Source organism: Crocodylus siamensis, chromosome 6 (assembly GCF_052110815.1).
Source record: "Crocodylus siamensis isolate JL-2025a chromosome 6, ASM5211081v1, whole genome shotgun sequence".
Lineage (NCBI taxonomy): Eukaryota > Metazoa > Chordata > Crocodylia > Crocodylidae > Crocodylus > Crocodylus siamensis.
Window position 1 is genome coordinate 10,394,964 of NC_143400.1, and position 15,455 is coordinate 10,410,418.

General features: G+C 40.5%; 1 protein-coding gene and 1 non-coding gene across 5 annotated transcripts in view; both read left to right on the forward strand.

Annotated features, from left to right (window-relative positions):
• KHDC4 (KH domain containing 4, pre-mRNA splicing factor) overlaps nt 1–15,455 on the forward strand; it is a 20,224-nt gene continuing 4,769 nt past the window's right edge. For 3 of the 4 annotated variants that reach the window (XR_016442879.1, XM_090050936.1, XM_090050938.1), the window contains exons 1-11: nt 2–135; nt 241–478; nt 2,918–3,046; nt 4,855–4,934; nt 7,126–7,178; nt 10,419–10,582; nt 10,908–11,119; nt 12,650–12,710; nt 13,593–13,650; nt 13,829–14,079; nt 14,665–14,820. Coding sequence is in view for 3 of the 4 variants with exons in the window: in XM_090050936.1 (XP_089907062.1) it covers nt 89–135; nt 241–478; nt 2,918–3,046; nt 4,855–4,934; nt 7,126–7,178; nt 10,419–10,582; nt 10,908–11,119; nt 12,650–12,710; nt 13,593–13,650; nt 13,829–14,079; nt 14,665–14,820 (1,449 nt within the window). In the remaining variant the exon portion in view is untranslated. Of the gene's footprint in view, nt 136–240; nt 479–2,917; nt 3,047–4,854; nt 4,935–7,125; nt 7,179–10,418; nt 10,583–10,907; nt 11,120–12,649; nt 12,711–13,592; nt 13,651–13,828; nt 14,080–14,664; nt 14,821–15,455 lie in introns of all 4 variants that reach the window. The other variant, XM_090050937.1, reaches the window with a different exon arrangement.
• Nucleotides 10,687–10,814, forward strand: LOC149860964 (small Cajal body-specific RNA 4). Its single transcript, XR_016443382.1, has one exon.

Genomic DNA, 15,455 nt, shown 5'->3' on the forward strand with positions numbered 1-15,455 from the left:
AGGTTGCTATGACGACAGGCGGAAGTGTCGTGTGGGGCGGCGGAAGTGACGGGCTGCTGGCGAGGAGGCGGCGGAGCCGGTCGCAGCCATGTCAGCGGGGAGCGCGGGCCTGCGGGACGCCGCCGCCGCTGGGGGGTGAGATGGGCCGGGCCCGGGCGGGCCGGAACGGAACGGGCCGGGGCGAGCGGGGGGTGGGGCTGGGCCCGGGGCCGGTGTGACGCGGCTGCTCTCGTCTTCCAGGCGCCGGAGCAAGTGGGACCAGCCCGGCCCGGCCCCCGCTTTCCTGCTGCCCGGCACGGCCCCGCTGCCCGGCCGCCCCTTCCATGCCAGCGGCGACGCCGTATCCGGAGGGGCGGGCCCCGAGGGCTCTGCGGCCCCCTCCGGGGCTCTGGATGCCGCCGCGGCGGTGGCAGCGAAGATCAACGCGATGTTAATGGCCAAGGGGAAGCTGAAGCCGGCCTCCAGCACCGCCGATAAGGTGAGCGGCTGCCAGGGCCATCCCATCCTGTCCCACCCCTCAGGGGTGCACGAGTTGCCTTGGCGAGGCCTGGGCTTGGACAGGAGGCGCAAGCCAGTGGCCCCTGGCAGGTGTCAAATTGCTTTATCCGCTCCTCTGAAAAACAGTTTGATCATCTGCCTCGGACACACGACTGCGCCACAGGAACTCATCGCTGCAGAAATGAACTGAGAGGGTTTGGGTTGTGAGGTGCCCGAGGTGCGGTTCAGGTTGCCCCTGGGCTGCTCACGTAACGTCCTTGCTGCGGGTCATCCAGATAGATGTCATTTCGTTTAAGCAGTCTTTAATATTTTGAATTTTAAAAAAAATAATAACAACTTTGCAGGCATTTACTCTTAACCGTGTGCTTGACTCACGTTGAGTATAAACGGATCGTCTTGACCCTGGCCTGTTTTCATGTTTAAAATCAATCCCATAGGATGGCACACCCTAGACCCCAAATAATTATCTTTCAAGTTCTTCCTTTTTAGAGTTAAAAAAAAAAAAATGCCTGTAGTAACTTGTTTTTATTCACAAGTTTGTGGACTGAGTGGTACAGCCAGGAGTAAAAAAAATAATTGTCTTCTGTTCTGATCTAGTTAGTAGGCGTGCTGTAAAAACTGGATTTTTTCAATGTATTTTAAACTTTCATTCCAATACAGATTAATGGTGAGAGTGAGGATTTTTCTCATAGTGTTGCCCATAATCTAATAGAGTTGGTTTGATGAAGTAAAATTTAGTGTATTGTTTTATATAAAACCTGTTTTTAAAAAACAGTTGATATGTAAATTTATGTAATAAGCATTGCTGCCAGGAACCTTCAGAATTTTGCTCAAGGGGAAAGCTCAGCCTGCCTTTAACAGGACCCTTATTTTTTATTTTTATGACCCAGACCACTGTGCAAATATCAGAAGCTTTCAGCCTCATTACAGCACTGTATGTTGTGGGAAGGTGTCTGGCTTGGGCAATCTTCCAGATCCCCACAGACGAGCATGAACTGTGTGTTCTGTCATGTTGGGGAATGCTTGAACACTAGAAAGTGATGTAACTTCCTTTATTTTCTGATTTGTTCTTGTCCACTGTGTAGTACCATATGAGTTTATGGAAACAACGGGTTGCTGTGGACACATTCAGGAAAATGGGACTTTATTTATTTTCCCTAACTATGACAAAATTTTATATAATTCTTAGTTATGGTATTTCTCCAGTAACTGTACTTTTAAAAACCAAACAATGAATGACCAGGTAGAAATTAAGAAAGTTGTTGTCCTACAAATTCAAGTTTCATTCCTGTGTTGCTTTCTATCAAAGAAAAGATGGAGAGGGATGAGAGCAAGAATAAGGGTGGCATTCTGCTCTTTTCTGGATACCTAGACAAATAATTCGGTCATCTACATAGTCATCTAAGTCTCCAAAGTGCTACTTAAGTACAGGTCACCACTCTTGTTTCTCAGTACATATGCAACTATTCAAGTATGTGGGACTGTGTGTGGGAATAGAGTGCCAAATTTGGTCTTCTAGGTGTCCAGAAAAAAATAGAATACCGTCGTAAGTGACTTTAGAAGGTTAGGTCCAGTCATGGTGCTGCTATGCTCATATTTTGTTTCTCTAGATAAAACAGTCTCATGCCTCAGTTTTCCAGTAAGGCAATATTTCTCTATCTTGCAGTAAAATTGCAAAGCTAAGTTAATGTTTGGTTACTATTGTGAGAGTGTCATATAAGTAGAGTGAGATTATTTATAAATAACGTATATTGTAGGAAACATTTGGAAGTTTAATAGCAAACCATATTTTCTGGCAGTCTAGTTATGGAAAGCCTGGTGCTCTGACTCTGTGTATAGTCTTGGGCAAGTCGTCATAACATTTTGTGCCTCCTGTTATGTTTTTTTTGGCGTAGAGGTTACAGATGGCAAGTGAGATCTGGGCTCCATTTTTCAATTTTTTTTTTAATGTAGAATATGAATATATATTAAGGAACAGCTGCATCCCAGAACTTTAAATGTAAGCCAAATGTAAAAGAAAGTATTATTCCCATGATACGCATGGGATATCTAGGCACATAGTTACCATTTTGTCCATGCTGGTGCACGATCGTGACACAGGCAAGAATTGAACTATTGGTTCAATTTCTTATGCCACAGGACCTTCCATTGCCAGTTTCCTCCATCTCTAAAAGAGGAACAGTAATACCTTTCACTGCCCAGGAATAGATGAGAGCTGATCATGTAGTATGTGTATTGAAAGTATTAAGAGGTTGGTTAGCGATTAAAAGAAAGCATTGTATCTAGTATTTAAAAGTCTGTAAAAATGAAAAGATGAGATGTGGGTAAAGCAGTATTTTCAGATCAGTTTGTTCTGTTACATGGTATACTGGAGTGTACTAGCAACTCTCAAAAGTTCTCTTGATGGTTTCATTTGAAGCTGCAGGCTCCAGGAAAAGGACCCACGTCAAGTAAAAGCAAAGATGACCTTGTGGTAGCAGAAGTAGAAATCAACGATGTGCCCCTTACATGCCGAAACCTGTTGACAAGGGGACAGACACAGGATGAGGTATATGTAGAAGCTGTATCTAATTCTTTGGTGCTCACAACAGTTTGCATTTTGATATAAAGGTTTCAGTGGATCAAAGTTAATCAATTTCCAGTGACACATTCCCAGCAAAAGTATTTGGGAAAGACAAGGCACTAAATCAACCCTCTGTAGTTTATCTTTCAGAGTTCTGACTGTGAAATTCTAGCATCATAGTTATATCTGTGACTGCTAGTGAAAATTCTGAACATTGTCATTATGCCAGAAATATGCCATGCTGATAAATGATAGCATGTATGATTGGACTTAACAGTGAACACCTATGAATTATTTTTGATGTTTAGGTTTCTGGAAAACATTTTTATGTATGAAAGTCTAGATTAAAGCTTGATCTGCTAAGGACTAATAAAATCAGTCCTTTGTGACACAATTAGAGATGCCTCCTATCTTATATTATTTGATTACGTACTTCTGTAGTTGTGATGTTTGGAAAGAGTGAAATTTCTCATCTGTTTCTTGGCTAAGGAGAAGATTGGTCAGTCCTAGGATTTGCCATACTGCATCAGAGCATTAGTCAGTCTATTTTAGGCTTCTGTTTCTGACAGTGACCAATTACCATATGGTTCAAAATAAGGAGTAAAAAAACAAAGTGAACTAACCTGGCTATGGCAGAAGCCGATTCTCCCTAACTCTCTACTTTGTAGGTAACATTAATGTCCCAAAACAAAAGGATTTTTTCTGTTTTTAAAGAAACCTTGCTACTATAGTCCCATAAAACAATTTATTATATTGAGTTTTAAATATGCTTAACTTTACATTTGCTTCAATATTTTGTCAAGTGTTATATGATTATAGGAAAGTAGATCTGTAAAAGACTTCATGGGTGCGTGTTGATGAGCGCACACGTGTGTTTCCCTGGAGATAAATAGCAGTAGCACGTAGTTGTGCGGCTGCTACTTGTCCCTGGGGAGCACCTGTGCATGTGCGCTTTGGCATTGTGGCAAGTTGCTCTGGGTAAGGTAGGGGAGGCTGGGGCCAGTACCTGGAGTTCCAGAGGCAGCAATCTGGGCATGTGGAGCCTGACCAGCAGCCAAAGCATGGCTCCAGCTAACCAGGCTCTAGTTTCAGGCAGTGCACGCTGCTACCGTATGTGCCACCCTGCTCTTTTTTTGACACTAGGATCCCCCATTTCCAAAAACCCCACCATGCTGCAGATTAGCAGTGTAGTGAATGCTTGTACATGGGGTTTGCAGCACTGCAGACAGGTCTGTGGTGCTGCAAACCTCACATGCGTGCTTGTCTGGACATGCCTCATGAAATCATCTTGTCTAACGCGCCACTTAAGACGGGATGGTTTCTGACTATCGTCCCAGCCAAGTATCCATCTAACCTGCTCTTGTAGAATTTCCATCCCTGGAAATTTTCAACTATTGCTTGATCACCCTCATAATTAGAAAGATCATCCTGGTCTGCAACCTAAATTTCCTCTGCTGCAGCCAGAGGCCTATTGCTCCTAGTCCTGTCCCCTGTGGCCACAGAAAAGCCCATCTCTGTATAATCACCTGTCAGATATTTGAAGACTTATCAAATCTCCCCTCAGTTTTCTCTTCTCCAAACTGAATTTTATAAAAATGTAAGTGTCAGTTGTACTTTTTGCACGTTATCTTTTTCTCTCCTCCCATCTCTCTCAACAGTCCCAGGGTTTTTCATTGTTTCTTAAAAAAAGTTTTTGTATCTTTAGCCAATTTTATTCCACTTGTCCATATGAGTTCCTTCTTCTGCGTATTGCCGGTAGTCTTTTAACTAGTCCCCTCCTCTTTTGTCCACAGATAAGTCGGCTGAGTGGAGCAGCTGTCTCTACTCGAGGGAGGTTCATGACTTCAGAGGAGAAAGCAAAAGTAGGACCTGGGTGTGTAGCTTTTAAATTATTTGGAAAAATGAGTCATTGCTTGTTTAAATATACACTGATGCTGTTTGGGAACCAAGGTAAGTCGTTATCACAATTCTTATGGAGACATTTCAACCTGTGAATAATTGGGTTCTTAATAGTGATTGAATATGTAATTACAATTATACTTGATATTGGAAAAATGGAGTAAAGAACAAATATAAAACCAAACTGATCCCTGGACCTTCATTACTTATGAAGGTTTTTCCACCATTTTCATTTATCTCAATGTGTGGTATTAAGTATGTATCAAACAGTATTTTAAATGAGATTCAGAATTCTTGCTTTTAGAGTTTAGTTAAGCTTTAAAACTGAAGTTTGTTACCAAAACCCCAATAGGGTAATTTCCCCTTATTCAGGCATATTTTCTCTTAATAACCAGTTCAAGCACTGGTGTCTGCAAGAATAATGTAAGGGTATGATTGCCTTTTGTTTCTTAGGTATCTGAATGCATACCTGGTAGTCCCCTGTGCTAGCGATTCTCAAACGGGGTACCACAAGAGCCTTTTAGGAGTTTCACAATGCAGGTTCTGCTGCTGCTGCAACTAAGTGAAACTGCATTGTATGCTTTGTGCAGAGCTGCACTTTGAAGGGCTTTGATGGGGCTGCTCACTTACGCTGCAGCCCTTCCCTATCTGATCCTACATACTCCTCCTGGAAATGGGAACACAGAACAAGCAGAGCTGTCCGAACACCTCTGCTTTCAGGAGGGCATTCCTGCCTCCTTGAGGTTTATCAGATAACTAGTGAATCGTCCGTCAGCAATGACGGATGAATTTCAAATAATGCTAATACTCACAGTAGCTGGGTAATTGTCTCCTCACAGTAGCCTCCTCTTGGGACTCATTTGCATGGCTCTCTTGATGTTGCCTCATGTCTAATCACCTTCTTCGTGTAGCTTGGTCTTCAGGACCTAGTCCATCTGTCTGTGTGTCTCTCTGTCTGTAACGTTTTTTAAGGGTGCCAGGAGCCTGGCATGGCAGGGAGGGGCCAGCTGAGGAAAAGCAGGAGTCAGACTCCTGGCTACAGTGAGACTACTTTCTTGATGGTGTTGCGCATCTAGTTTTCTTCTCACAGTAGCCGGGAGCCTGGCTCCTGCCTTTTCCTCAGCTGGCCCCTCCTTCTGCCCTCCCTGCCACACCAGGCTCCCGGTCTCCTTAAAGAGCGTTACAAACACACAGGCAGACTAAGCCCTTTACTATATAGAATTCTAATGCAGGAAACAGCACACACTCCTGCCCTTTTGGTTTAGCTTTACTTGAGGCAAACAGAGCGGTTCCATGTGGCTGCCGCAGTGGCAGCAGGACTCTGGTTGAGAACCACAGTATAAGATGAGGCAGTAGAACAGTGATTCTCAACCAGGGTGCTGTCAGATTGAAAAAACACATGGAAGAGTGCTCTGTATCTAAAAAGGTTGAGAACTGTTGTCTTATTTAGTTAGTAATGCCATATGGAAGACATTACACTGTTCCTTGCAGAACTTTGAGTTATGGCTTTGTGATTGCTTGACTAGATTTAACCATAATGCACACACCAATGCATAGGAAGGCTATGCTCATGGACTGTTACTGTATAAGTGAGTGAAAACCAAAAAAGTACGTTAAATATAAAATATTAAAAGCAAATATGGTATTAAAAAATAAAACTGCTTTATACCTTCACCAAGGAGACTTTTTTTTTTTAGTTTCTTTTCTTGAATTTTTTTGGTCTGTCAAGCACCATATTTCTCTAAATATACACTCTGTAAAACCACACCTTTCCTTAAAAGTAACTTGTATTCATAAAAAAGGCTTTTGTGTGTGCATCTTTGATATTGTACCTTCATAAATCTCTTTATTTGAGGTTTTATTTTTTTCTTAAGTGAAGAGACGCACCCAAATTTCCTGTCTTAAATTCAAATGCATCCTAAATTTGAAGGAATATGGTAAATGAAAAATGCACAATTAAGGCAACATTCAGTTATGTTTAGCTAAACATACTGAGGCTACTGATTTAGAGCTTGCTGCCATTTGTTATGTCAGTAAGGATTGTTAATCTTATACTTTTTTGATGGTTTGTAGTCTTTATCAATATCATAATGGAGTTTTAAAAATATATAATATAGAACGATCTTCTCAATAGTTGAATAGAATGTTTTGGGTTTTTCTAATAGAGATCGTCCCTTGTATCTCCATGTCCAAGGGCAGACCCGGGAGCTAGTTGATAGTAAGTATAGTTCTGTGTCCTACTTCTAAATGGTAGGTGGTTGCTATGTTCTGTTCTCCTTCAAAATAAATGTTGGTTTTTTACGATTTTTTCCGTGTGTACTTGCATGTGAGAAACTTGAGTTGTAAATCATTCCCAGTGTATAACGGATCACTTCAACACAGTTATGGTAAATTTCTTATGGGTTAAAAAGTCAAAAGTATCTTGTAGTGCTTTGTACAAGTCATCAGTTAAAGTTTTGCTACACCACAATAGGGTGATTCCTAGAGTTGAGCTGCATCTCCTCTAAAAGGAATACCCTGCCATTTGTCTTCAGAAACGTGGCTGGTAGCAGTGCTTCTTGTGTGTCACCACACTGAAGTGTAGGTAAAGATTCTAAAATGCTGCATAATCAGGTCTAAGTGTCATTGTTACAAAAGGGATGTTTTGATTTATGGTTACTAGACCACATAATGCACCAACACAAATTGTAAAAATGCAAAGGAATAAGCTTTTAAATTCAGTTTTCCATCCACACCATTTCTCAGTTGACTTATCTTTCCTCTTAACACAGTCTGCAAGCCTTTTGGTCCAACATCATCCTGTCATCTGCCTTGCACCTTTTCATATAATGGTGTATTTCACCCATACATGCAGATCTCAATTATAATTAGGAGTCTGCCAAACTCAAGGAGGTAGCCAGCTAATTTCGGGGGCAATTTCACAGGCTAAGCGCAGCACGACTCCTTCCTGCCTCTGGCCAAGGGGCCACAGCAGTCCCACCCCTCACCACAGATTGCCACATAGCCTGACACTGCAGCTTAATTACCCTGATTAAGCCTGGGAAGCCATTAATCTACACCTTGTTAACTGTGAATTAATAGCTTCCCACGGCTTAATCAGGGTAATTAAGCCATGGTTTCAGGCCATTCCCAAGCAGTGGGCTCTACGCTTTTGGTGGGCTTGCTAAGCAAACTTACCCGCAAGCAGAGAAAAGTATGTGGGAAGCCCTGCAGACTTGGAACATGGGGGGTGGGGAGGGCGGGGGGGTGAGACTGCTCCCAACAGACTGCTCTGAGCAGCCCTACCCTGCCCCCTCCCCCTCCCCCTTTTTCCCATGCTCCAAGACTCAAAGATTTCCCATGCACTTTTCTCTGCTTGCTGGTAAGTTGTATTTTTTTTAGCAAGCCTGCTAAAAGCACAGAGCCCACCTGAAACTGCAATTTCCACAAAAATCACACAATCACAGTTTCAGTAGATTCCTAAACATAATTATTATCCTGAATCTTACTGAGGGAGAAAAACCTGCATGTTGTTAGAAACACTCAAAATTTGGCACCGGGACTCCAAATCTGGACTGAACCTATGTGGCCCTCCAGTCCATTCCAACCTGGAAAGTCTGCTGGCATAGGAACAGCATAGGTGATCCTCCCCTGTAGACGTCACATCCAGTGTGGCTCCATCTCATCCTCAGGTGAATGTCATAGAACAGGGACCTGACTCTTAATTAAAACATTGCAAAACTAGTATAAAATTACCTTTGTTCCCTCTACCTCTGAGTAGTGTCTGAGTCCGCATTTTAGGCATGTTTACTGGTTCTGTTTGTATCGAGTCGTACAGAGTTAGTGTTGCTTTCACAAGTTAAGTTCTACACATGATTTTTTAATCCAGATATGTGAAAAGAGGAGCTATTTGATGGTTATGGTATATTTTTCTTGCATCAGACAACAAAAACATTTTGGATTGTATATGCTAATTCATTTTGTTCATTTTGAAATTCGGAACTAATATTTTGGCTCCAAGCATGTGAACTGTAACAGTTTACATAGTGGGTCTAGGCATACAAACGAACTAGAACAAAAGCCATTAGTTCCAAATGTTTCAGCAAAATGCAGTCTCTAGTATGTGCAGGGTTTCTTCATGCAAATTGGTCTCTTATTTTAACTCAAAATGAAAAATATTGCTTTTGGCTAGATTCATGGGGTGGGGGGCTTGGTTGTTTTTCTTCATGTCCTAAAGAGGTTAAAAACGTCTAAATAGGAAAGAAACTTCCAATGAAGTACACATTGGTAACATTAACAATAAGGCCTGTAGGGATTTGATACTGTAAATTGGGTTGCAGCTGATTGCCTTCCTCTTTTAATTAAATGTGAGGTTTCTAGTGAATGAGCCAAAATCCTCCTTGTATATTTTTCATCTGTTGGGAAGTGTGAGAATTTGCTTAGTCCCCTTCCTGATCATGATCTGTGAGGATCTACACATTCTTTTTACTCATTGAATTATTAACTAACTAGTCTTGTGTAACGAACATGTAGAAAATACTTAACGACCAAGTCTCTCCCACAAATTTCAACCACAAAAAAATTACTAGTAAAAATTTAAAAACCCTTCAAATTTTGCGTAGGAACAAGTGCCACTCTAGTAGTAATATTGGTAACAGTGGTTCTTTTCTATTAGGCAGTTATTCAGTATGGGAGAACTTAACACCTTCTTAAAATGCTTACCTATCAGTGTGGAAAACTCCTCAAGAGTAACTGTGTGTAACTGTTGAGTAGTGTTATCATACATTTAATGATACTGAATTTATCAAATAATGCAAGAATGTGGTAGATGAAGCAACCCAGGGGAATTACAGTATGGTGACTATGTAAACAAAAATGTTGTAGGTGTCATTTGCCATAGTTTTCCTTTGGCCATGCATCTTAGCCACACATCTTTATGGGATATGGAATGTACATTTGGTATAAATATGCAATACCTATTTTGGGTAAGAATTCAGCAGGATTCCTATGCTACATTTTTCAATGCTATCCACTTTTATGGTTTGGAACACCACAAGAAATGAGCTCAAGTGAGCTGTGTGGTCACAATACTTTGTCCCTGTAAGAGTTACTAGCACTGGATTTTATCATCATCATCTTTATTTATTTAAGTTGCAGCTGTACATTGGATATTGACAACAAATTTAACTAAATACTAACCTTTAAAATGTGGGGCTAAGAGTATACCATGCATGGGAGGATGATTGATACTGGAACTCTTGTGAATAAAAGAAAGGTTGCCACAATCTCATTTTCCTTAACTCGAGCAAGAAAGAACAGGCAAATGTGAGATGCAGGCTGTTTTTATAGCATGAACAGATTACTGCGGTGGACTACCTGTCAAAGGAGATGATTTAAAGTGTGGACAACCCTGAGACCTTGTCAATTAAAATAGCATCCCATTGCTGGAATTAAAGCAACACTGTATCATATCCAACAGGAGCTGTAAACCGAATTAAAGAGATAATTACTAATGGAGTAGTGAAAGCTGCCACTGGTTCCAGCCCAACATTCAATGGAGCTACAGTTACTGTTTATCATCAGCCTGCCCCCATCACCCAGTTGTCTCCAGCTGTTGGCCAGAAACCTTCATTCCAGTCAGGGGTATGTAATTCAGTGTGTGATTCTTGTGGTATTTTTACGTTCTTAACATTTGCCCACTAGAAAATCTGTATATCTAAGATTTTATAGTAAATATCATTTTGATAAATGGAGGGGTAAGAAGGTAGAGTCTGGAAGGTGAGACTCTGCTTATACTATCCTCCTAGAAAAAGGGGATGGAGAGAGCAGTCCTACTGGCAGAGAAGCAAAGGACTGACTGCGTCATCCAACACTGAACTATTCTGAGTTTTTCAAAAGGAAGTATAATTTCTGCACAAGAGTTGTAAAATTTATAAATGCAATGATTAGCTATTTGTTTTGTTTGCAGATGCATTATGTTCAGGACAAATTATTTGTTGGTCTGGAACATGCTGTACCTACATTTAATGTGAAGGAAAAGGTGGAAGGGCCTGGGTGCTCCTACTTGCAACATATCCAGATTGAGACTGGTGCCAAGGTCTTCCTACGTGGGAAGGGCTCAGGTTGTATAGAGCCAGCATCAGGCCGAGAAGCCTTTGAACCAATGTACATTTATATCAGGTATGAATACTTGCTGAGTAGTTGTTCATAAATGTAGTGACTGCTTATACTCCTTAAGAAGTATTCTTAAGAGTTAATAAAAGTAACTCCATCCTCCGCCCCCACCCCGCAAAAAAAAAAAACCCAAAACCCCACAACAAAACAACCTATTATACATAGTTTAATCTTAATGTACTGTTTTAGAATAAGGCCACAGTAAACTTGTGGTTTTGACTAGCGTTTTTTATGGACAGAATCACAGACAAGTAGGGCTGGAGGCTTCCTGCTCAAGGTGGTATCGTCCCGGTCTGAATCGTCCCAGCTAGATGTTGGTCTGACCTGTGCTTAAAATTACTTTTAAGGATGGAGATTTTGCAGCATCTCTGGGTATCCTGTGTTTATCCACCCTCATAGTGAGAGTTTTTAAGGCAAACCTGAATTTTCCTTGTTGCAATTTAAGACTGTTGCTGCTTGTCCTATACCCTGCAGCCACATAATCTAGCACCGTTCTTTATAACCACCCTTCAGGTATTTGATGACTATTATCAAATCTTTTCTTTCCCTTTTCCAGACTAAATAATTCAACCTTTCTTTGTAAGTCACGTTTCCTAGACCTCCAATCACTTTTGTTACTCTCTGCTGGACTCTAACTTGTTCATGTCTTCAGTGAAGTACAGTGCCCAAAACTGGACACAGTATTCCGTGTGAGACCTCACCAGTGCTGAAGAGAGTGGACAAATCATTTCCCTTGGCTTGCAAATGATGATTCTGTTAATGCACCCCAGCATGCTATTAGTCTTTTTTACAACGTCCTATTGGTCCTGTTCTGTGGGCTGACATTTAGCGTATGGTCTACCATAATATCCAGGTCCTCTTCTGCAGTGCTGCAGCCAGTCATTTCCCAGTTTGCATTTGTGCATGCATTTGTTCAGCCCTCAGTGCAGGACTTTGCACCCTTATTGAATTTCATTGACTTAAACTGAAAAAATGGTCTGAAGTTACCAAGGTAATTCTAAATCCTAATCCTACCCTCCAGTCTGCACCTCCAGTCAGTTTGATATCATCTGTAAATACACTATGCACGTATTCAGTCCTACCCTCCAAATCATTAACGAAGATATTAAACAACACTGGACCTAGAACAGGCCTGCTGGAACTTCATACCTCCTCCCAATTAGGCATTGAGCAATTGATGACTAATTTTTAAGAATGGTGATTTAGGCAGTTATATATCCACCTTACAGTAGTTTTGTGTAGAATTTTAAAAAGAAAATGCAGTGTCCTTATTCCAGTCAAGACAGCAGTTTGTATAATATTAAATAGTGTTCAAAGTTCAGGGGCCCAAAATAAACATTGAAGCAACTTATCACTGAAGGAAAAGGAAAAGGAAGAGGGCCAGGTATTACACTTGCCAGTAAAGAAAGCAAAGAGGACAAAGCAGCCAAATCTAGTAATAGATTTTTTTTCTTAAAGAGTACGATTGTCGTCATCTGTTTTGTTTTGTTTTTGGTTTTGGTTTTATTTTTAATTTCTTGCCTATTGTGTTTTCAGTCACCCAAAACCAGAAGGTCTGGCAGCTGCCAAAAAGCTCTGTGAGAACCTATTACAGACTGTAAGTAACTCTTCTTTTAGTTCTTATATTAATGTGAAACTTAAGAGTTCCTTTTAGCTCTCTTGTGCTTCAGGATAAAAACCATTGTTAAGTTCCCAGCAAAACTTCTTGTATGCTTTGATGTGCTGGTGGTGGTGGTTACAGGGAGATCTGAACTATAGTAAATCCTTTTCAGAATATACCAATTATAATGAAACCTTGAATGAATGCACATATGTCTTCAGCAGCTGTAGAAAAATGCCACAGTCAGTATATATGCTATGTGTAGGAGGATAGCATATCTTTTTACTATCCCTTCCATGTAGTTTCCCTGAAGCTATTTCCTACAGCAAGGCATGTTGTCCAGTTACCACTGCCTGCCTGTTTTAGTCTTTTGTATAAAGCCTTGTTCATTTCTGAATGGGCACTTGCCTGCTTTTAACTCTTCCACTCTGATGGTGCTAGGGTATCAAGTAGCTCAAAGTCTGGTGGGCCATATTCTTTGAATCATGCTTAAATATAGGCTCATCACATGATTTAGAACTTCTAGTATGGCATGGGTCTGTGGACTTGGACTACTTCTGAATGTGTTTTAGCAGTTTCAAAAGTCTTCTCTGCTTCCTGTAGATAACTATTCTACTGCCAATTTGTACTATACATGTTTTTGTATCTGGCACAGATTTCTCATAGAGAAAAAGCCTGGTAGTGACCAGACTCCTTTTTTTTTTTTTCCCCCTTCTCATTTATTTCTTGGATTATCAGTATTACTTTGAGTATGGCAGAACCCAAAGTCAGGGTCCCATTGTGACAGAAAAATGCAATAAGCTGTTCTTTGCCCCTCAAAAGATGTCTGTCAGAAGATTCACATACATGTATTTACTAATTTATGAATGTCCTTCATAGGTTCATGCTGAATACTCTCGATTTGTGAATCAGATAGCTACTGCAGTACCTTTAGCAGGTAAATGTTAAAGCTTTTCAGCAGTATCTTACATGTGGTCTATATCAGTCTTTCTGTTAATTTTACAAGTTTTTTTTCAGTGAACCATTTTATCTATCTTCATCAATTAAATATTTTTTTGATTCTGCAGCTGATTTGGAAATAAACCTTTTTTTTTACTTTCCTTTTCCCCCACCAGGTTTCACGCAACCTGCTGCTATAAATAATGTACCTCCTCAGCCATCATACTATCCATCAAACGGCTACCAATCTGGTTACCCTGTTGTTCCCCCTCCTCAACAGCCAGTTCAGCCACCTTATGGTGTACCCGGCATAGTACCACCTGCAGTGCCACTGGCACCTGGAGTGTTGACATTACCCACAGGAGTTCCACCTGTACCCACACAATACCCAATTTCTCAAGTACAGCCTCCAGCCAGTACTGGCCAGGTAGGACAAGAGATGAATAAATTAAATGAAACTTCTCCACTCACTAGGATACGCCTTCGCTGCAAAATCCTTATGATCATTCTAGATGAAACATACGTTTTAGAGTGTTCATGTAAAATGTTCTTGCTATTTTTCTGGGACTTTTTTAGGTGCAAGTCAGGTACGGATGCAAGGTTGCAATTGCCTAAGAAATGACCACTCTGTTCTTAATATGTAGTCATTAGGCAAGCAGAAATATCTTCAATGTTCTCGATCTCTTAACTGTAGAACAGATTTTTCCCTCCACAGATACGGTTGCAAAGTTTTTATTAAATTAGCACTAGTAGAGTGAGTTTGAATAGTTGTAAATAGTAACCACTTCGAAGTTAGTGTATTCTCCAACTTCCTTGTTTAGAGGGATCTTTTAAAAAAGTGGATGTTTTTAAATGGCTTGCCTCCCTGGAACTTTTAAGGAGAATGATAATGATGTATTCCTTTGTTGTCAGGGGGTGGAGATTTTTTTTTTTTTTTTAAAGTATACTCAGTTATTTTTAGTGGTATATCTTCAGAGTTCTATGTGATTTGTTTTTCATTTCTGTTTTTTAGAGTCCCTTGAGCACTCCTTTTCTTCCTGGTGCCCCAGTAAAAACAAACCTGCCAGCTGGTACACAGCCACAAGTCCAACCACAACCCCAAGGCCAAAAGAGACGTTTCACCGAGGAGCTACCAGATGAGAGAGAGTCAGGACTGCTGGGATACCAGGTGGAATAAAATAAACAATTTTATTACTTGCCCCAATCCTCTTTCTCAGAAAGAGACGTTGCTGCGAAGGGATCGTCGTTTGTATAGTTTATTTCATAATGATAATTAAGATATCTGGAAGATACCAGTATGTTATAAAATTTTAATAGTAAAAGTAATGTCAAACAAAGAAGAGACTTAATATGTCTGTTCTTTGACAAAGTGCGCTTTCTGTATTTGATACTTACTATTTGTTTCACGGTAAAATTACTTTCCCTTTCCTTCCATAAAGAACAGAATTATCTTCAGATCAAAAGAAGGTTAATAATTGTTGCCTTTCCTGCAAGAAAAGAAATATGATTTCTTCCAGAATCTTTTCTTAGAAAGGCTATAATAAGCCTAGATTTAAATAGGATTTTTTTCCTTTTTTTGTGATGGCATAGGACAAACCAACAGCCACAGTTAATTTAATAATAATATAATGCAGTTTGCAAAATTTTCTCAAGACGGTTTTATATGGTAAAGTGAAGGGGCAAGAAAGTTACCATAAGTCGTCATCTTGTGCTTGTCCCTGGTAAAATTTTGCCAAATTCACCTTGGAAAGCCTTGTGGGAGAGAGAGGCACAATAAAAATGTTACTCAGGAACATTTTGAAA